The sequence below is a fragment of the Carcharodon carcharias genome, chromosome 3 (genome assembly GCF_017639515.1).
Source record: "Carcharodon carcharias isolate sCarCar2 chromosome 3, sCarCar2.pri, whole genome shotgun sequence".
Taxonomy (NCBI): Eukaryota; Metazoa; Chordata; class Chondrichthyes; order Lamniformes; family Lamnidae; genus Carcharodon; species Carcharodon carcharias.
In genome coordinates, this window is record NC_054469.1 from 2,514,423 (window position 1) to 2,537,314 (window position 22,892).

Consider the following 22,892-nt stretch of genomic DNA (forward strand, 5'->3'; position numbering starts at 1 on the left):
ATTTACAGGGTGTGGGCTTCACTTGCTGGGCCAGCATTTAATGCCCATCCCTAATTGCCCATGAGAAGGTGGTGATGAGCTGCTTTCTTGAACCGCTGCAGTCCATGTGGTGTAGGTACACCCACAGTGCTGTTAGGGAGGGAGTTCCAGGATTTTGACCCAGCGATAGTGAAGGAATGGTGATATATTTCCAAGTCAGGATGGTGAGTGACTTGGAGGGGAACTTCCAGGTGGTGGTGTTCCCATGTGTCTACTGCCCTTGTCCTTGCCTAGTGTCGTGCATTTGGAAGGTGCTGTTGACTTCTTGCAGTGCATCTTGTAGATGGTACACACACTGCTGCTACTGTGCGTCGGTGGTGGAGGGAGTGAATGTTTTTGGATGTGGTGCCAATCAAGCGGGCTGCTTTGTCCTGGATGGTGTCCAGCTTCTTGAGTGTTGTGGGATCTGCACTCATTCAGGCAAGTTGAGAGTATTCCATCACACTCCTCACTTGTGCACTATAGATGGTGAACAGGCTTTGGGGAGTCAGGAGGTGAGTTACTCGTCGCACGATTCCCAGCCTCTGACCCGCTCTTGTAGCCACAGTATTTATATGGCTAGTCCAATTCAGTTTCTGGTCAATGGTAACCCCCAGGATGTTGATAGTGGGGGATTCAGTGATGGTAATGCCATTGAATGTCAAGGGGCGACGGTTAGATTCTCTCTTGTTGGAGATGGTCATTGCCTGACACTTGTGTGGCATGAATGTTACTTGCCACTTGTCCGCCCAAGACTGGTTATTGTCCAGGTCTTGCTGCATTTGGACATGGACTGCTTCAGTATCTGAGGAGTTGCGAATGGTGCTGAACATTGTGCAATCATCAGCGAACATCCCCACTTCTGACCTTATGATGGAAGGAAGATCATTGATGAAGCAGCTGAAGATGGTTGGGTCGAGGACACTACCCTGAGGAACTCCTGCAGTGATGTCCTGGAGCTGAGATGACCTCCAACAACCACAACCATCTTCCTTTGTGCTAGGTGTGACTCCAACCAGTGGAGAGTTTGCCTCCTGAATCCCATTGACTCCAGTTTTGCTAGGGCTCCTCGATGCCACACTCGGTCAAATGTGGCCCTGATGTCAAGGGCAGTCACTCTCACCTCACCTCAGGAGTTCAGCCCTTTTGTCCACGTTTGAACCAAGGCTGTAATGAGGTCAGGAGCTGAGTGGCCCTGGCGGAACCCAAACTGGACATCAGTGAGCAGGTAATTGCTGAGCAAGTGCCGCTTGATAGCATTATTGATGACCCCTTCCATTACTTTGCTGATGATTGAGAGTAGACTGATGGGGTGGTAATTGGCCAGGTGGGATTTGCCCTGCTTTTTGTGTACAGGACATATCTGGGCAATTTTCCATATAGCCGGGTAGATGCCAGTGTTGTATCTGTACTGGAAACGCTTGGCTAGGAGTGCGGTGAGTTCTGGAGCACAAGTCTTCAGTACTATTGCTGGAATATTGTCAGGGCCCATAGCCTTTGCAGTATCCAGTGCCTTCAGTCATTTCTTGATATCACGTGGAGTGAATTGAATTGTCTGAAGACTGGCATCTGTGATGCTGGGGACCTCCGGAGGAGGCTGAGATGGATCATCCACTCAGCACTTCTGGCTGAAGATTGTAGCAAATGCTTCAGTCTTATCTTATGCACTGATGTGCTGGGCTCCTCCATCATTGAGGATGGGGATATTTGTGGAGCCTCCTCCTCCAGTGAGTTGTTTAATTATCCACCACCATTCACGACTGGATATGGCAGAATTGCAGAGCTTAGATCTGATCTGTTGGTTGTGGGATCGCTTAGCTCTGTCTATCACTTGCTGCTTATGCTGTTTGGCACGCAAGTAGTCCTTTGTTGTAGCTTCACCAGGTGGACATCTCATTTTTAGGTATGCCTGGTGCTGCTCCTGACATGCCCTCCTGCACTCTTCATTGAACTAGTTAGTGTTGATCCCCAGGCTTGATGGTAATGGTAGAGTGGGGGATATGCCGGGCCATGAGGTTACAGATTGTGTTTGAGTACAATTCTGCTGCTGCTGATGGCCCACAGCACCTCATGGATGCCCAGTCTTGAGTTGCAAGATCTGTTAGAAATTGAAGTCCCACATCCAGAGTACATGCTGTGCCCTTGCCACCCTCAGTGCTTCCACCAAGTGGTGTTCAACATGGAGGAGCAGTGATTTATCAGCTGAGGGAGGGTGGTATGTGGTAATCAGCAGGAGGTTTCCTTTCCCATGTTTGACCTGATTCCATGAGACTCCATTGGGTCTGGAGTCGATGTTGAGGATCCCCAGGGCAACTCCCTCCTGATTGTATACCACTGTGCTGCCACCTCTGCTGGGTCTGTCCTGCTGTTGGGACAGGGTATACCCAGGGATGGAGTGGGGGTTACTGTGAAAGAGGGGAGAGTGGGGGTCACTAAGTGAGTGGGGAACAGGGTTACTGTATGAGCGAGTGGTGCTTATGGTCTAAGTGAAGGGTGAGTGGGGGTCCCCGTGTGAGAATGGGGGGGGGGGGGTCCCTGTGTGAGAATGGGGGGGTCCCGGTGTGAGAATGGGGGGGGGGTCCCAGTGTGAGAATGGGGGGGGTCCCGGTGTGAGAATGGGGGGGGTCCCGGTGTGAGAATGGGGGGGTCCCGGTGTGAGAATGGGGGGGTCCCGGTGTGAGAATGGGGGGGTCCCGGTGTGAGAATGGGGGGGGTCCCGGTGTGAGAATGGGGGGGGGGTCCCTGTGTGAGAATGGGGGGGTCCCGGTGTGAGAATGGGAGGGGGGTCCCGGTGTGAGAATGGGGGAGTCCCTGTGTGAGAATGGGGGGGGGTCCCGTTGTGAGAATGGGGGGGGTCCCTGTGTGAGAATGGGGGGGTCCCTGTGTGAGAATGGGGGGGGTCCCTGTGTGAGAATGGGGGGGGTCCCTGTGTGAGAATGGGGGGGGGGTCCCTGTGTGAGAATGGGGGGGTCCCTGTGTGAGAATGGGGGGGGGTCCCTGTGTGAGAATGGGGGGGGGTCCCTGTGTGAGAATGGGGGGGTCCCGGTGTGAGAATGGGGGGGGGTCCCTGTGTGAGAATGGGGGGGGGTCCCGGTGTGAGAATGGGGGGGGGTCCCTGTGTGAGAATGGGGGGGGTCCCGGTGTGAGAATGGGGGGGGGTCCCTGTGTGAGAATGGGGGGGTCCCGGTGTGAGAATGGGAGGGGGGTCCCGGTGTGAGAATGGGGGAGTCCCTGTGTGAGAATGGGGGGGGGTCCCGTTGTGAGAATGGGGGGGGTCCCGGTGTGAGAATGGGAGGGGGGTCCCTGTGTGAGAATGGGGGGGGGGTCCCTGTGTGAGAATGGGGGGGTCCCTGTGTGAGAATGGGGGGGTCCCTGTGTGAGAATGGGGGGGTCCCGGTGTGAGAATGGGAGGGGGGTCCCGGTGTGAGAATGGGAGGGGGGTTCCGGTGTGAGAATGGGGGGGTCCCTGTGTGAGAATGGGGGGGGGGGGTCCCTGTGTGAGAATGGGGGGGGGGTCCCTGTGTGAGAAAGGGGGGGGGTCCCTGTGTGAGAATGGGGGGGGTCCCTGTGTGAGAATGGGGGGGGTCCCTGTGTGAGAATGGGGGGGTCCCGGTGTGAGAATGGGAGGGGGGTCCCGGTGTGAGAATGGGGGGGGTCCCTGTGTGAGAATGGGGGGGGGGCCCGGTGTGAGAATGGGGGAGGGTCCCGGTGTGAGAATGGGGGGGGTCCCTGTGTGAGAATGGGAGGGGGGGTCCCTGTGTGAGAATGGGGGGGGGTCCCTGTGTGAGAATGGGGGGGGTCCCTGTGTGAGAATGGGGGGGGGTCCCTGTGTGAGAATGGGGGGGGTCCCTGTGTGAGAATGGGGGGGGGGGGGTCCCGGTGTGAGAATGGGGGGGGGGGTCCCTGTGTGAGAATGGGGGGGGGGTCCCTGTGTGAGAATGGGGGGGGGGTCCCTGTGTGAGAATGGGGGGGGTCCCTGTGTGAGAATGGGGGGGGGGGGGTCCCGGTGTGAGAATGGGGGGGGGGTCCCTGTGTGAGAATGGGGGGGGGGGGACCCGGTGTGAGAATGGGGGGGGTCCCTGTGTGAGAATGGGAGGGGGGGGTCCCTGTGTGAGAATGGGGGGGGGTCCCTGTGTGAGAATGGGGGGGGTCCCTGTGTGAGAATGGGAGGGGGGGTCCCGGTGTGAGAATGGGGGAGGGTCCCGGTGTGAGAATGGGGGGGGGGTCCCTGTGTGAGAATGGGGGGGGTCCCTGTGTGAGAATGGGGGGGGTCCCTGTGTGAGAATGGGAGGGGGTCCCTGTGTGAGAATGGGGGGGGGGGTCCCTGTGTGAGAATGGGGGGGGGGTCCCTGTGTGAGAATGGGGGGGGTCCCTGTGTGAGAATGGGGGGGGGTCCCGGTGTGAGAATGGGGGGGGGTCCCTGTGTGAGAATGGGGGGGGGGGTCCCTGTGTGAGAATGGGGGGGGGGTCCCTGTGTGAGAATGGGGGGGGTCCCTGTGTGAGAATGGGGGGGGGGTCCCAGTGTGAGAATGGGAGGGGGGGGTCCCGGTGTGAGAATGGGGGGGGGGGTCCCTGTGTGAGAATGGGGGGGGGGTCCCTGTGTGAGAATGGGGGGGGTCCCTGTGTGAGAATGGGGGGGGGGTCCCAGTGTGAGAATGGGAGGGGGGGTCCCGGTGTGAGAATGGGGGGGGGGGTCCCTGTGTGAGAATGGGGGGGGGGGTCCCGGTGTGAGAATGGGGGGGGGGGTCCCGGTGTGAGAATGGGGGGCTCCCGGTGTGAGAATGGGGGAGGGTCCCGGTGTGAGAATGGGGGGGGGGTCCCTGTGTGAGAATGGGGGGGTCCCTGTGTGAGAATGGGGTGTGTGCGTGTCACTGTGTGAGGGGGGAATGGGGTCACTGAGTGAGATGAGAGTGAGGGTTGCAATGTGAGTGAGGGGCAGTGGGGGTCACTGCGTGAGTGAGATGGATGTGGCGGTCTCAGTTTGAGGGCGGTGGGGGGGAGTGGGGGTCTCTAAGTGAGGCTGGGGTCAGTGGGAGTCTCTGCGCGGGGGGGGGGTCAGTGGGGGTCTCTGCGCGGGGGGGGTCTGTGGGGGTCTCTGCGCGAGGGGGGGGTCAGTGGGGGTCTCTGCGCGAGGGAGGGGGCAGTGGGGGTTACTTTTTGAGGGAGGGGGTTCCGTGGGGGTCTCTGTGTGAGGGAGGGGTCAGTGGCAGCCACTGGGCAAGGGGGGGGGTGGGGGTTCAGTGGGGGTCACTGCGAGGGAGGGGGGTCTGTGGGGGTCACTGTGTGAGGGAGGGGGGTCAGTGGGGGTCACTGCGTGAGGGAGGGGGTCAGTGGGGGTCACTGCGCAAGGGAGGGGGCAGTGGGGGTTACTTTTTGAGGGAGGGGGTTCCGTGGGGGTCTCTGTGTGAGGGAGGGGTCAGTGGCAGTCACTGTGCAAGGGGGGGGTGCGGTCTGTGGGGGTCACTGTGGGAGGGGTGGGGGGGTTCAGTGGGGGTCACTGCGAGGGAGGGGGGTCAGTGGGGGTCACTGTGGGAGGGAGGGGGGTCAGTGGGGGTTATTGTGTGACTCAGGGAGTCGGTTTCTAGGGTGTGATGTCCGGAGGCCTGGGCTGGGGAAGGAACTCCGAGGGTCCTGTGTATGGGGCATCCCCTGGAGTTTGGTGATTGAGGTTAAACACAGTTGAAGGTGTGGCTGTTCCCTGTGAACTCTGAACTGTGCCATTTTTCGGGTAACGTTTGCTCGGTGGCCTTTGCCCCGCATCATGTTGTCCTCTTTGTTGTTTACAGAATTTCAGCACAGAACCATTGAAAATGGATTACAGGACACTGGCTGCTTTACCCAGCAGTGGCATACAGAGGGTCAATCGGGTAAGTGGCCTGATAGTTACTCACCTCTTGATTGAATACTCTGTCTGTCTGTCTTTCTCTCTCTCTTTCCACGCCTTGTAGGGTTCAAATGCAAAACACCCAGCCAGCCACTGCCCATCTCCACATTCCACTGTCTACACTCTCAGCTCCATTCTGTGCTGATCTGGTAAGTGATTGCCCAGGTATCAGTGCCTTATCCTGTTTGTGATGTTTTTGGCCCACGTAGCTTCTGTAGGCAGGAGCTACACTAAAACACTGAATGAGAGTTGGTTTGAACATTTCTGAAGACTAACTGTGTGACAGACCAAACAGCAGAGGCTTCACTTTCCCCCTCTACATTCCCATTCACAGTCCACAGGATACTGACTCACGCTGCTCCAGTGCATTCTGCATGGGCCCTGGTGGGGTGGGTGGGTGTGGGGGACGTGCTCATGCCGACATTGTGGGATGTGAGCAGAATCAGCTGTTGCTTTAAAGCACACCATGCTCAGTATGATTGTATATTGTTCCTCACAGTCGGCAGGTGGTACAGTCCATCACACTGCCTGTCGAATGGAAAGTTAATTGACTAAAAACACTAAAGCAGAAGACACATGAGTGGCGGCTGTTGCATTTGGGTAAGGGTGGAAAGTGGATTTCGACCAGGATCAGTGATGGGACCACCGTTATTACATAAGAATTAGGAGCAGGAGTAGGCCATTCGGCCCCTTGAGCCTGCTGCACCATTCAGTAAGATCCAGGCTGATCTGATTTTAACTTCACATTCCTGCATACCCCCCGAATGCCTTTTACCCCCCTTGCTTATCAAGAATCTACCTTACTTCTGCCTTAAAGATATTTTTCCTCAACCACTTTTTGAGGAAGAGAATTCCAAAGTCTCTCAACCCTCAGAGAAAAGAATTTTCCTCATCTCTGCCCTTATTTTGAAACAGTTAGCCCGAGGTCTGGATTCTCCCAAAAGAGGAAACAGTATTGAATTTACAAAAAAAAGTAGCTCATTATCAAAATGACATCAAAGTTGGGGGTGAGGGTACAGCTAGCACTGAGAATGCAGCACAATGCAAGACAATGTTAGAAACCTGCAGAGATAAAAACAAAAAACTGCGGATGCTGGAAATCCAAAACAAAAACAGAATTACCTGGAAAAACTCAGCAGGTCTGGCAGCATCGGCGGAGAAGAAAAGAGTTGACGTTTCGAGTCCTCATGACCCTTCAACAGAACTGATCTTTCTTTACAAGGAGAGGGAAATATAAGCTGGTTTAAGGTGGTGGTGGGGGGAGGGGTGGGGGGTGGGAGGAGGAGAGAGGTGGGGGGGGTGGTGTTAGGATAGGAGCAAATCATAAAAAATGTCACAGACAAAAGAACACAGGTGTTGAAGGTGGTGATATTATCTAAACGAATGTGCTAATTAAGAATGGATGGTAGGACACTCAAGGTATAGCTCTAGTGGGGGTGGGGGGAGCATAAAAGATTTAAAAATAATGGAAATAGGTGGGAAAAGGAAAATCTATATAATTTACCGGCCCCCTTCCACAACTCTTTCTCCGGTATATTGATGATTACTTCAGTGCTGCTTCATGCTCTCATCGGGACTTGGAAAAATTTTATTAATTTTGCTTCCAATCTCCACCCCTCCATCATTTTCATGTGGTCCATCTCTGACACTTCCCTTCCTTGACCTCTCTGTCTCAATCTCTGGTGACCAATATCCATTACAAACCTACCGACTCCCACAGCTACCTCGACTACAGCTCCTCACACCCCGCTTCCTGTAAGGACTCCATCCCATTCTCTCAGTTCCTTCGCCTCCGTCGCATCTGTTCCGATGATGCTACCTTCAAAAACAGTTCCTCTGACATGTCCTCCTTCTTCCTTAACCGAGGTTTTCCACCCACGGTCGTTGACAGGGCCCTCAACCGTGTCCGGCCCATCTCCCGCACATCCGCCCTCATGCCTTCTCCTCCCTCCCAGAAACATGATAGGGTCCCCCTTGTCCTCACTTATCACCCCACCAGCCTCCGCATTCAAAGGATCATCCTCCGCCATTTCTGCCAACTCCAGCATGATGCCACCACCAAACACATCTTCCCTTCACCCCCCGCTGTCGGCATTCCATAGGGATTGTTCCCCCCGGGACACCCTGGTCCACTCCTCCATCACCCCCTACTCCTCAACCCCCTCCTATGGCACCACCCCATGCCCACGCAAAAGATGCAACACCTGCCCCTTCACTTCCTCTCTCCTCACCATCCAAGGGCCCAAACACTCCTTTCAAGTGAAGCAGCATTTCACTTGCATTTCCCCCAACTTAGTCTACTGCATTCGTTGCTCCCAATGTGGTCTCCTCTACATTGGAGAGACCAAACATAAACTGGGCGACCGCTTTGCAGAACACCTGCGGTCTGTCCGCAAGAATGACCCAAACCTCCCTGTCGCTTGCCATTTTAACACTCCACCCTGCTCTCTTGCCCACGTGTCTGTCCTTGGCTTGCTGCATTGTTCCAGTGAAGCCCAACGCAAACTGGAGGAACAACACCTCATCTTCCGACTAGGCACTTTACAGCCTTCCGGACTGAATATTGAATTCAACAACTTTAGGTCTTGAGCCCTTCCTCCATCCCCACCCCCTTTCTGTTTCTTCTCCCTTCTTTTTGTTTTTTTTTCTTTTCCAATAATTTATATAGATTTTTCTTTTCCCACCTATTTCCATTATTTTTAAATCTTTTATGCTCCCCCACCCCCACTAGAGCTATACCTTGAGTGCCCTACCATCCATTCTTAATTAGCACATTCGTTTAGATAATATCACCAACTTCAACACCTTTTTGTTCTTTTGTCCTGTTGTCTGTGACATCTTTTTATGATCTGCTTCTATCCTAACACCACCGCCCCTCCACCTCTCTCTCTCTTCCCCCCCCACCGACCTTTAACCAGCTTATATTTCCCTCTCCTTGTAAAGAAAGATCAGTTCTGTTGAAGGGTCACGAAGACTCGAAACGTCAACTCTTCTCCGCCGATGCTGCCAGACCTGCTGAGTTTTTCCAGGTAATTCTGTTTTTGTTTTAGAAACCTGCAGCCTTGGGCAGCTACATGGCAAATGAACTTGAATGTAGATAAATGAGATGTACTTTAGTAGGAAGAATAAAAACATCACCTACAACTTGCAAATGAAGAAACTGAATGAGGTAGAAAAGGAAAGAGATACAGGTGAATAACTTGTTAAAACCAGCAGCACAGATTAAGAAAGCTAAGACAGCCTGGGGATTTAATTTTAGAAAGGGAAAGTTCAAAACTAGTAAAGTGTTAAACTTGTACAGTAGTCTGGTCAGACTGCGTATCGAATACTGTGCATAGTTCTGGTCTCCATAATATAAATGTGCAGAGGAGCACTGGAGAAAATGCAAAAAAGATTTACAAGGATGGTAAAAACTGAGCGATCACTGCTGTTCAGAAAGATTGTTTAGGTTGGAACTTCTTTTGTTAGAACAGGGAAGACTTTGATAAGATCTGATAGAGAGTAGATGTGGAGGGAATGTTTCCATTTGAGGGAGAATCCAAAGTTAGGAGCCATAAACGTAAGAAAGCTACTACTAAATCCTGTGGGGAAATGAGAAGTTCCTTTACTCAGAGTGGTTAAAATGTGGAACTCACTTCCACAGGAAGTGTCTCAGATCCTTTGATGCTTTTTCTAAAGGAACCTAGATGAGTACAAAGGAATAGAAGCAACACAGACTAGTTGTGCTGAGTGGTCTGTTCTTGTGCTGTACATTGCAGAAGGGGAGAGGTCAGTAGTCATATGCGTTGAATAGGGGTTTGGAAGGATAGCAGTTGCATTAGGAATGCTGAGTTTTGGAATAGCTTCCCAGTCAGAGGAGTGGAATGCTGACTTTGAAATCTGGCCTATTATAGTCATGGGGGTGAGTGCCTAGCCCTGCACCTGCCAGTTTCCAGTCTTTGTGGGGATCGGGAGCACAGCCACAGAGCTTTGTGTTGGGCTGTGGAGTTACACACTCTCCCTGGCTCTCTTCAGCTATGTGAGAGTGAGGCCCTTGTCTACCAAAAACTGCTTCACAAAGATCATCCAACCCCAAAACAGCTGAAGCCAGGGTTATTTGGGGTAAGTATGTGGGTCGCTAAGATGTCGGGGTGCAGTGTGAATGTGTTGTGTTGGGGAGCGTTACCTTTGGGGTGAGAACAGCAAAGGGTGGCTGTTGGGCTGGATCCATGTCCTTGGTCCATGTACCTTTGCTTTAGACGAATGTACTTTCTGACAGGGCTGGTGATGCTGTGAAGGGGGTTGACTGCCTGACCTTGATATTTTGTGAGATGTTTAACAGCCTACTAGAGTTGTGTTTTCAGTACATTCCTCTGCCTGCTGCTTTTGCTGTGTGTCACCTCGGTACAGTCGTGCCTCAGTACAGTCACACTGTAGTAGTCGCAGTCCCTGGTACAGCCATACCTAAATACAACCATATTTTCGGTACAGTCGCACCTCAGGACAGCCACACCTCAGTACAGCCACTTTCTCAGTACAGTCATACTTCAGTACAGTTGCAGTCGCTGAAACAGTCACATTTTGGTACACCCACACCTCAGTACAGCCACACCCTCTGGTATAATCGGACCGAGCTGACATACTCTGCCCCTGCTTCTTCTCCTTCCCTCCATCCCACTCTGTTGTTCTCTAGTGTTTCCCACCTTCTCTTCCTTACCTTCCTTTCCAATAACTGCTCTTTTTCCCTGGCTTCCTCGCAATTCTGACTCACTTTCCTGCCTAACAAGCACAATTTTCACTCCCCTCTTTTTCTTCTCTGTCTCATTTTTTTCCTCTGCCTGAAATCGTTTGTCTTTGTCTCCCTTATGGTGCCTGTCCTGTGTCTAACCACTCCCCCCACCACACCACCTTACATATCTCCTTCCCCAGTTCCTTATTTTGCCTTGACTTCTATATGAACTCCAGTCTTAACTGAAGCTGGTAGAGATTTTGCTTAGAATGGAACAATGTCCAGGGATTCCTGTGGTTCCAGCCTGGCTGCAGGAAATGGACAGACTTGTAAAACAGACGTTTCCCAGTCCACCTGCGATGGACCCACAAACCTGGTGTATGAAGCAGGGTGCAGTTGATACGGAATTTAATGGAGACAGATTGAAATGGTGTGCTGGCATTCAGTTCAAACCACCTCTCACGTTGCTTTCTGTCGGTAAATCAGATCCCTGCCTCTAATGCTGATTACATCTAACTTTTGAAAATCTATATAGTTCAGCACGAGCACCATGCGAGATCCGGCCTCCTGCCTGTTAGTGTGGTGGGACACCCCTACACTCGGAGTGCCCGCCCTGTCCCAGCAGGGACTGGAGGGGGCGCCCGCCCTGTGCCGGCAGGGACTGGAGGGGGCGCCCGGCAGGGACTGGAGGGGGTGCCCGCCCTGTCCCGGCAGGGACTAAGCATAAGGCCTCAGAGCAGAAGTAGGCCATTCAGCCCATCGAGTCTGCTCCGCCATTCAATGAGATCATGGCTGATCTGATCATCCTCAACTCCACTTTCCTGCCTTTTTCCCATAACCCTTGATTCCCTTACTGATTAAAAATCTGTCTATCTCAGCCTTGAATATACTGAACGACCCAGCCTCTACAGCCCTCTGCGGTAAAGAATTCCACAATTCACTGCCCTCTGAGAGAAGAAATTCCTCCTCATCTCTGTTTTAAATTGTTGACCCCCTTACTCTGAGATGATGCCCTCTGGTCCTAGACTCTCCCACAAGGGGAAACAACCTCTCAGCATTTACCCTGTCAAGTCCCCTAAGAATCTTATATGTTTCAATAGTGTTCTGTCGAAGGTTCATGAGGACTTGAAACATCAACTCTTTTCTTCTCCGCCGGTGCTGCCAGACCTGCTGAGTTTTTCCAGGTAATTCTGTTTTTGTTTTACAGTTTTTATACTCCATTCCCTTTGCCTTCACTATTAGCTGCTGAACTTGTATGTTAGCTTTTTGTGATTCATGCATGAGGACCCCCAAATCCCTCTGTGCTGCAGCTTTCTGCAGTCTTTCTCCTTTTAAATAATATTCAGCTCCTCTATTCTTCCTGCCAACCTCACATTTCCCCACATTATATTCCATCTGCCAAGTTTTGGCCCACTAACTTAACTTATCTGTATCGCTCAGTAGACTCTGTGGCATTCTCACCACTTGCCTTCCCACCTATTTTTGTGTCATCCGCAAACTTGGCGACAGTACATTCACTTCCCTCATCCAAGTCATTAATATATATTGAAAATAATTGTGGCCCCAGCACTGATCCCAGTGGCACTCCACTAGTTACAGGTTGACATCCTGAAAATGCCCCTCTTATCCCAACTCTCTATCTTCTATTAGTTAGCTAATCCTCTATCCATGCTAATATATTACCGAACACCATGAACTCGTATTAAGCAGCCTTATGTGTGGTATCTAATCAAACACCTTTTGGAAATCCAAATATATTACACCTACTGGTTCCCCTTTAGCTATCCTGCTTGTTACCTCTTCAAATAATTCTAATAAATTTGTCAGTCATGATTTCCCCTTCATGAAGCCATGCTGACTCTGCGTGATTATATTATCTATTTCTAAATGCTCTACTATTACTCCTCTATAATGGACTCTAACAGTTTCTCAATGACAGATGTTAAGCTAACTGGCCTGTAGTTACCTGTTTTTTGCTTCCCTCCCTTTTTGAATAAGGCAGAATTGACAGTTTTGCAATCCTCTGGGACTTTTCCAGAATCTAAGGATTCTTGGAAGATTACTACCAGTGCATCCACTATCTCTGTAGCTACTTCCTTTAATATCCCAGGATTAAATCCATCAGGTTCAGGGGACTTAGCACCATTAGTTTCCGTGGTACTTTTTCTCTAGTGATAGTTATTGTATTTATTTATTTCCTCCCCCCGCACCCCACTTTTCCCTTGATTATTTTTGGAATGCTATTAGTATCTTCTACCGTAAAGACTGATGCAAAATATTTATTCAACCCCCTCTGTCATTTCCTGGTTCCCTATTATTATTTCCCTAGCCTTATTCTCTAAGGGGCCGATGTTCACTTTGGCCTTTCTCTTCCTACTTATATATTTAAAGAAGCTCTTACTGTCCGTTTTTATATTACTTGCTAGTTTACCCTCAGAATTTATTTTTCCCCTCATTTTTTTGGTCATCTTTTGTTGGCTTTTAAAACTTTTCCAATCCTCTGGTTTATCACTAATCTTTGCCACATTGTGTGTTTTTTCTTTCACTTTAATACTATCCTTAACTTCCTTGGTTAACCATGGTTGGTTTACCCCCTTCCTTGAATCCTTCTTCCTCACTGGGATATATCTTTGTTGTGAGTAATGAACTATTTTCTTAAATGTCTGCCATTGTTCATCTGCTGTCTTTTCTGTTTAAACTCCTTTCCCAGTCCACTCCAGCCAACTCTGCCCTCATTCCTTTGTAATTACCCTTATTTAAGTTTAGCAAGTTGTTTCTGACCCATGTTTCTCACTCTCAAACTGAATGTTAAATTCACTGTTTCCGAGGGGATCTTTTACTCTGAGATCATTTATTAAACCAACCTCATTACACATTACCAGATCCAAAATAGCCTGATCCCTGGTTGGATCCACAACATATTGTTCTAGGAAACTGTCCTGAATACACTCAATGAATTATTGCTCGTGGCTACCTCTGCCAATTTGATTTTCTAAATCTAGTGAAGATTAAAATCACCCATGATTAATGTACTGCCTTTTTTACATGCCCTCATTATCTCCTGATTTATTCTCTGTCCTACAGTTTAGCTACTGTTAGGAGACCTATAGACGACTCCCACCAGTGTCATCTTCCCCTTGTTATTTCTTACCTCCACCCAAATGGATTCTACATCTTCTGATCCAAGATCTTTTCTTGCTATTGTACTTATTCCATCCTGTACTAACAAAGCAACCCCACCACCCTTTCCTTCCTGTCTGTCCTTTCGAAAAGTCACATACCCCTGAATATTTAGTTCCCAGCTTTGATTTCCTTGTAACCAGGTCTTGGTGATGGCTATAAGATCATACCCATTAACCTCCATTTGTGCGTTAACTCATTTATTTTGTTGCGAATACTACGTGCATTAAGAACCATTAATTTTGCCTTTTTACCACCTTTTCCCCCTTTGTGTATTATATAGTACCGTAATTAAATGCGGTGTCCATGATTACCCATCAATTTGAAAAATGGTCCTTCAACCCAACAAAGTTTGAGAAAAATGTGTTGGAAAACACGTTTCTTATCACAGTGCAGAAGAGGCCCTTCGGTCCATCAAGTCTGCACAGACACGTGAGAAATGCCTGACCTACCTACCTAATCCCATTTACCAGCATTTGGCCCATAGCCTTGAATGTTATGATGTGCCAAGTGTTCATCCAGGTACTTTTTAAAGAATGTGAGGCAACCCACCTCCACCACCCTCCCAGGCAGCGCATTCCAGACCATCACCACCCTCTGGGTAAAAAAGGTTTTCCTCACATCCCCCCTAAACCTCCTGCCCCTCACCTTGAACTTGTGTCCCCTTGTGACTGACCCTTCAACCAAGGGGAACAGCTGCTCCCTATCCACCCTGTCCATGCCCCTCATAACCTTGTACACCTCGATCAGGTCACCCCTCAGTCTTCTCTGCTCCAACGAAAACAATCCAAGTCTTTCAAACCTCTCTTCATATTAAATATTTCATCCCAGGCAACATCCTGGTGAATCTCCTCTGCACCCCCTCCAGTGCAATCACATCCTTCCTATAATGTGGCGACCAGAATTGCACACAGTACTCCAGCTGTGGCCTCACCAAGGTTCTATACAACTCCAACATGACCTCCCTACTTTTGTAATCTATGCCTGGATTGATAAAGGCAAGTGTACCATATCCCTTTTTCACCACCCTACTAACATTCCCCTCCGCCTTCAGAGATCGATGCACACACGCCAAGGTCCCTTTGTTCCTCAGAACTTCCTAGTGCCATGCTGTTTATTGAATACTTCCTTGTCAAATTACTCCTTCCAAAGTGTATTACCTCACACTTTTCAGGGTTAAATTCCATCTGCCACTTAACTGCCCATTTGTCCATCCCGTCTATATCTTCCTGTAGCCCAAGACACTCAACCTCACTGTTAACCACCTGGCCAATCTTTGTGTCATCCGCAAACTTACTAATCCTACCCCCCATAGAGTCATCTATGTCGCTTATATAAATGACAAATAATAGGGGACCGAGCACAGATCCCTGTGGTACGCCACTGGACACTGGCTTCCAGTCACTAAAGTATTCTTCTGTCATTACCCTCTGCCTCCTACAACTAAGCCAATTTTGAATCCACCTTATGAAATTACCCTGTATCCCATGTGCTGGGGTAGGATTAGTAAGTTTGCGGATGACACAAAGATTGGCCGGGTGGTTAACAGTGAGGTTGAGTGTCTTGGGCTACAGGAAGATATAGACGGGATGGTCAAATGGGCAGGTAAGTGGCAGATGGAATTTAACCCTGAAAAGTGTGAGGTGATACACTTTGGAAGGAGTAATTTGACAATTCCCTTCCTGTCACGCTCTGGCCATCATTACCTAAATAACTGCCCTGTAATGCGGCCATATCCTTTTGCTTTATAAGCCTACGTATCACCTCTCCAGAACCCTCCCCCCCATCTATTTAACTTAAAGCCCATTCTACAGCCCTAGTTATTTGATTTGCCAGGACACCGATCCCAGCAGGGTTCAAGTGAAGCCAGTCCCACCGGAACAGCTCCCTTCTGCCCCAGTACTGGTGCCATTGACCGACGAACTGAAACTAATTCCTCCCACACCAATCCTGAGCCACCCATTTAACTCCTTGACTTTATTTACCCTCTGCCAGTTTACCGATGGCTCAGGTAGTAATCCTGAGATTATTACCTTGGAGGTCCTGCTTTTTAAATTAGCTCCTAACTGTTCAAATTCTTTTAGCAGAACCTCCTTTCTGGTCCTATCAATGTTGTTGGTACCAACATGGACAACGTGAACTTGATTCCTCCCCTCTCATTCCAAGTTCCTCTCCAGCTCTGAGATGTTGTCCTTAACCCTGGCACCAGGCAGGCAACACAGCCTTCGGGGCTCATGCTCATGGCTGCTGAGAACAGTGTCTATCCCCCTAATTATCCTGTCCCCTCCACTACTATGAATCCATTTCCTCCCCCCACTTGAATGACTAAAATTTCACTTCGCTGAGATTTGACTACATATTTGATTGTTTATCTCTCCCTGACTGTTTGGGGGCCTATAGTACACACTATTGTGTTTTTTTACTTCTACCCACATGGCCTCATTTGATGGCCCTTCCAAGATATCATCCTTCCTCATTTCTATAATTGATTCCTTGATCATAATTGTGACCTTCCTGCTCCTCTTCTATCCCCCTCTCGATCTGGTCTGAATACACTATAACCAGGAATGTTGAGCTGCCAATCCTGCCCCTCTTTTAGCCAAGTCTCGGTGATCGTTATGATACCATACTCCCACGTGCCTATCTGTGCCCTCAGCTCGTCTGTCTTATTCCTCAGCCTCCTTGCATTAAAATATATCCCATTTAGCCTTGCTAAACTCACTTCTTTATTATCTAGCCTATGTTTCCTCTGCCTTCCAGACTCAGTTACTAGTGTTTTAACTTCTAATTCCATCTCAGCTTCTCTCCCCTCTGAACTACTTTTCAGGATCCCATCCCCCTGTCAATTTAGTTTAAATCCACCCTAGCAGCGTTAGCAAACCTCCCCGTGAGGATGTTGGTCCCGTTCCTGTTCAGATGTAACCCGTCCAACAGGTCCCACCTTCCCCAGAAACAGTCCCAATGCCCCAGGAATCTAAAGCCCTCCCTCCTGCACCATCTCTCCAGCCACACATTCATTTACTCAATGCTTCTGTTCCTATACTCACTGCTGTGTGGCACCGGGAGTAATCCGGATATTACTACCTTTGAAGTCCTGCTTTTCAATTTCCTACCTCACTCCCTAAAGTCTGCTTGCAGGACCTCATTTCTCTTTCTTCCTGTGTCATTGGTCCCAACATGGACCATGGCCTCTGGCTGTTCACCCTCCCCCTTCAGAATGCTCTGCAGCCATTCCCTGCCATCCTTGACCCTGATACCCCGGAGGCAAAATACCATCCTGGAGTCACGTCTATGGCTACAGAAACGCCTGTCTACTCCCCTCACTAATGAATCCCCTACAATTATTGCCCTTTCACATTTCTTCCCCCTCTGAGCAGCTGGACCACCCACAGTGCCGTGGCCTTGGCTCTGTTTGGCCTCCACAGAGGAACCGTCACTCTCACCGTTTTCCAAGACTGAAAAATGGTTTGTGAGCAAGATGCACTTGGGGGATTCCCTCACTCCCTGCCTGGTCCTCTTCTGTCTGATGGTCACCCATTCCTTCTCTGCTTGCACTTTTTTAAGCTGCGGGGTGACCATGTCCTGAAACGTGCTGTCAATGACCCCCTCAGCCTCGTGAATGCACCGTAATGCCCCCAGCTGCTGCTCAATCTCCAAAACCCGGAGCTCGAGTTGCTTCAGTTGGAAGCACCTCCTGCACACATGGCCATCCAGATCACCAGGGGTATCCAGAATTTCCCACATAGTGCAGGATGTACACATCACGGAACTGAGCTCCCCTGACATATCTTAACTAAATAGACTGAGGACCGTTGTTTCATTTTACCCTTAGTTCTACTTGAGGCTTGCTGTTTTAACCTCTCTCTCCTGAACTCTCTCTGTTTTAATCTCTCTCCCAAAGTCTCGCTGTTTTACCCTCTCTGTCCCAAAGTCTTGCCGTACTGAGCACCCTCAATGTCCCAGCAAGGACTGCACTGAGCTCCCTCACTGTCCCAGCAGTGATTGTACTGACCACCCTCACTGTCCCAGCAGTGATTGTACTGAGCACCCACACTGTCCCAGCAGGGGCTGTACTGAGCACCCACACTGTCCCAGCAGGGGCTGTACTGAGCTCCCTCACTGTCCCAGCAGTGATTGTACTGACCACCCTCACTGTCCCAGCAGTGATTGTACTGAGCACCCACACTGTCCCAGCAGGGGCTGTACTGAGCACCCACACTGTCCCAGCAGTGACTGTTCTGAGCGCCCACACTGTCCCAGCAGGGGCTGTACTGAGCTCCCTCACTGTCCCAGCAGAGACTGTTCTGAGCGCCCACACTGTCCCAGCAGTGATTGTACTGAGCACCCACACTGTCCCAGCAGAGACTGTACTGAACACCCTCACTGTCCCAGCAGGGGCTGTACTGACCACCCACACTGTCCCAGCAGGGGCTGTTCTGACTGCCCACACTGTCCCAGCAGTGATTGTACTGAGCACCCACACTGTCCCAGCAGTGATTGTACTGAGCACCCACACTGTCCCAGCAGGGGCTGTACTGACCACCCACACTGTCCCGGCAGTGATTGTACTGAGCACCCACACTGTCCCAGCAGTGATTGTACTGAGCACCCACACTGTCCCAGCAGTGATTGTACTGAGCACCCACACTGTCCCAGCAGGGGCTGTACTGAGCACCCACACTGTCCCAGCAGTGATTGTACTGAGCTCCCTCACTGTCCCAGCAGAGACTGTTCTGACTGCCCACACTGTCCCAGCAGAGACTGTTCTGACTGCCCACACTGTCCCAGCAGTGATTGTACTGAGCTCCCTCACTGTCCCAGCAGAGACTGTTCTGAGCACCCACACTGTCCCAGCAGAGACTGTTCTGACTGCCCACACTGTCCCAGCAGTGATTGTACTGAGCTCCCTCACTGTCCCAGCAGAGACTGTTCTGACTGCCCACACTGTCCCAGCAGAGACTGTTCTGAGTGCCCACACTGTCCCAGCAGGGGCTGTACTGAGCACCCACACTGTCCCAGCAGTGATTGTACTGAGCTCCCTCACTGTCCCAGCAGAGACTGTACTGAGCACCCACACTATCCCAGCAGTGATTGTACTGAGCACCCACACTGTCCCAGCAGTGATTGTACTGAGCACCCACACTGTCCCAGCAGGGGCTGTACTGACCACCCTCACTGTCCCAGCAGTGATTGTACTGAGCGCCCACACTGTCCCAGCAGTGATTGTACTGAGCACCCACACTGTCCCAGCAGTGATTGTACTGAGCACCCACACTGTCCCAGCAGTGATTGTACTGAGCACCCACACTGTCCCAGCAGGGGCTGTACTGAGCACCCACACTGTCCCAGCAGGGGCTGTTCTGAGCACCCACACTGTCCCAGCAGAGACTGTTCTGACTGCCCACACTGTCCCAGCAGTGACTGTTCTGAGCACCCACACTGTCCCAGCAGAGACTGTTCTGACTGCCCACACTGTCCCAGTAGTGACTGTACTGAGCTCCCTCACTGTCCCAGCAGAGACTGTACTGAGCACCCACACTGTCCCAGCAGTGATTGTACTGAGCACCCACAATGTCCCAGCAGTGATTGTACTGAGCTCCCTCACTGTCCCAGCAGAGACTGTACTGAACACCCACACTGTCCCAGCAGTGATTGTACTGAGCACCCACACTGTCCCAGCAGTGATTGTACTGAGCACCCACACTGTCCCAGCAGGGGCTGTACGGAGCACCCACACTGTCCCAGCAGAGACTGTTCTGAGCACCCACACTGTCCCAGCAGTGATTGTACTGAGCACCCACACTGTCCCAGCAGTGATTGTACTGAGCACCCACACTGTCCCAGCAGTGATTGTACTGAGCACCCACACTGTCCCAGCAGTGATTGTACTGAGCACCCACACTGTCCCAGCAGAGACTGTTCTGAGCACCCTCACTGTCCCAGCAGTGATTGTACTGAGCACCCTCACTGTCCCAGCAGTGATTGTACTGAGTGCCCACACTGTCCTAGCAGTGATTGTACTGAGCACCCACACTGTCCCAGCAGAGACTGTTCTGAGCGCCCACACTGTCCCAGCAGAGACTGTTCTGAGCGCCCACACTGTCCCAGCAGAGACTGTTCTGAGCGCCCACACTGTCCCAGCAGAGTCTGTTCTGACTGTCCACACTGTCCCAGCAGAGACTGTTCTGACTGTCCACACTGTCCCAGCAGAGACTGTTCTGACTGTCCACACTGTCCCAGCAGAGACTGTTCTGACTGTCCACACTGTCCCAGCAGAGACTGTTCTGACTGCCCACACTGTCCCAGCAGGGGCTGTACTGAGCACCCACACTGTCCCAGCAGTGATTGTACTGAGCACCCACACTGTCCCAGCAGAGACTGTTCTGAGCGCCCACACTGTCCCAGCAGGGGCTGTACTGAGCACCCACACTGTCCCAGCAGGGGCTGTTCTGAGCACCCACACTGTCCCAGCAGGGGCTGTTCTAAGCACCCACACTGTCCCAGCAGAGACTGTTCTGACTGCCCACACTGTCCCAGCAGTGATTGTTCTGAGCTCCCTCACTGTCCCAGCAGAGACTGTACTGAGCATCCACACTGTCCCAGCAGTGATTGTACTGAGCACCCACACTGTCCCAGAAGATACTGTTCTGAGCACCCACACTTTCCCAGCAGGGGCTGTACTGACCACCCTCACTGTCCCAGCAGGGGCTGTACTGAGCACCCACACTGTCCCAGCAGTGATTGTACTGAGCACCCACACTGTCCCAGCAGTGATTGTACTGAGCACCCTCACTGTCCCAGCAGTGATTGTACTGAGCGCCCACACTGTCCCAGCAGAGACTGTTCTGACTGCCCACACTGTCCCAGCAGAGACTGTTCTGACTGCCCTCACTGTCCCAGCAGAGACTGTTCTGAGCGCCCACACTGTCCCAGCAGAGACTGTTCTGACTCCCCACACTGTCCCAGCAGAGACTGTTCTGACTGCCCACACTGTCCCAGCAGAGACTGTTCTGACTGCCCACACTGTCCCAGCAGAGACTGTTCTGAGTGCCCACACTGTCCCAGCAGAGACTGTTCTGACTGCCCACACTGTCCCAGCCGGGGCTGTACTGAGCACCCACACTGTCCCAGCAGTGATTGTACTGAGCACCCACACTGTCCCAGCAGTGATTGTACTGAGCACCCACACTGTCCCAGCAGGGGCTGTACTGAGCACCCACACTGTCCCAGCAGTGATTGTACTGAGCTCCCTCACTGTCCCAGCAGTGATTGTACTGAGCACCCACACTGTCCCAGCAGGGGCTGTACTGAGCTCCCTCACTGTCCCAGCAGAGACTGTTCTGACTGCCCACACTATCCCAGCAGTGATTGTACTGAGCACCCACACTGTCCCAGCAGGGGCTGTACTGACCACCCTCACTGTCCCAGCAGTGATTGTACTGAGCGCCCACACTGTCCCAGCAGGGGCTGTACTGACCACCCACACTGTCCCAGCAGTGATTGTACTGAGCACCCACACTGTCCCAGCAGTGATTGTACTGAGCACCCACACTGTCCCAGCAGGGGCTGTACTGAGCGCCCACACTGTCCCAGCAGGGGCTGTACTGACCACCCACACTGTCCCAGCAGTGATTGTACTGAGCACCCACACTATCCCAGCAGGGGCTGTACTGAGCACCCACACTGTCCCAGCAGTGATTGTAATGAGCACCCACACTGTCCCAGCAGTGATTGTAATGAGCACCCACACTGTCCCAGCAGTGATTGTACTGATCACCCACACTGTCCCAGCAGTGATTGTACTGAGCTCCCTCACTGTCCCAGCAGTGATTGTACTGAGCACCCACACTGTCCCAGCAGGGGCTGTACTGAGCACCCACACTGTCCCAGCAGTGATTGTACTGAGCACCCACACTGTCCCAGCAGGTGCTGTACTGAGCACCCACACTGTCCCAGCAGGTGCTGTACTGAGCACCCACACTGTCCCAGCAGAGACTGTACTGAGCACCCACACTGTCCCAGCAGGGGCTGTACTGAGCACCCACACTGTCCCAGCAGTGATTGTACTGAGCACCCACACTGTCCCAGCAGTGATTGTACTTAGCACCCACACTGTCCCAGCAGTGATTGTACTGAGCACCCACACTGTCCCAGCAGTGATTGTACTGAGCACCCACACTGTCCCAGCAGAGACTGTACTGAGCACCCACACTGTCTCAGCAGTGATTGTACTGAGCACCCACACTATCCCAGCAGGGGCTGTTCTGAGCACCCACACTGTCCCAGCAGGGGCTGTTCTGAGCACCCACACTGTCCCAGCAGTGATTGCACTGAGCTCCCTCACTGTCCCAGCAGTGATTGTACTGAGCACCCACACTGTCCCAGCAGTGATTGTACTGAGCACCCTCACTGTCCCAGCAGTGATTGTACTGAGCACCCACACTGTCCCAGCAGTGATTGTACTGACCACCCACACTGTCCCAGCAGTGATTGTATTGAGCACCCACACTGTCCCAGCAGAGACTGTTCTGACTGCCCACACTGTCCCAGCAGAGACTGTACTGAGCGCCCACACTGTCCCAGCAGAGACTGTTCTGACTGCCCACACTGTCCCAGCCGGGGCTGTACTGAGCACCCTCACTGTCCCAGCAGGGGCTGTACTGACCACCCTCACTGTCCCAGCAGTGATTGTACTGAGCACCCACACTGTCCCAGCAGAGACTGTTCTGACTGCCCACACTGTCCCAGCAGTGATTGTACTGAGCTCCCTCACTGTCCCAGCAGTGATTGTACTGAGCACCCACACTGTCCCAGCAGGGGCTGTACTGAGCTCCCTCACTGTCCCAGCAGAGACTGTTCTGAGTGCCCACACTGTCCCAGCAGAGACTGTTCTGAGTGCCCACACTGTCCCAGCAGAGACTGTTCTGACTGCCCACACTGTCCCAGCCGGGGCTGTACTGAGCACCCTCACTGTCCCAGCAGTCATTGTACTGAGCACCCACACTGTCCCAGCAGGGGCTGTACTGACCACCCTCACTGTCCCAGCAGTGATTGTACTGAGCGCCCACACTGTCCCAGCAGGGGCTGTACTGACCACCCACA

At 51.8% G+C, this 22,892-nt stretch overlaps 1 protein-coding gene across 14 annotated transcripts in view; it reads left to right on the top strand.

Annotated features, from left to right (window-relative positions):
- The window catches only part of scrib (scribble planar cell polarity protein), a 482,984-nt gene that overhangs the window by 375,786 nt on the left and 84,306 nt on the right, over positions 1-22,892 (top strand). For all 14 annotated transcript variants that reach the window (XM_041183767.1, XM_041183772.1, XM_041183773.1 and 11 more), the window contains one exon: positions 5,805-5,885. In XM_041183767.1, coding sequence (XP_041039701.1) covers positions 5,805-5,885 — 81 coding nt within the window. The remainder of the gene's footprint in view (positions 1-5,804; positions 5,886-22,892) is intronic.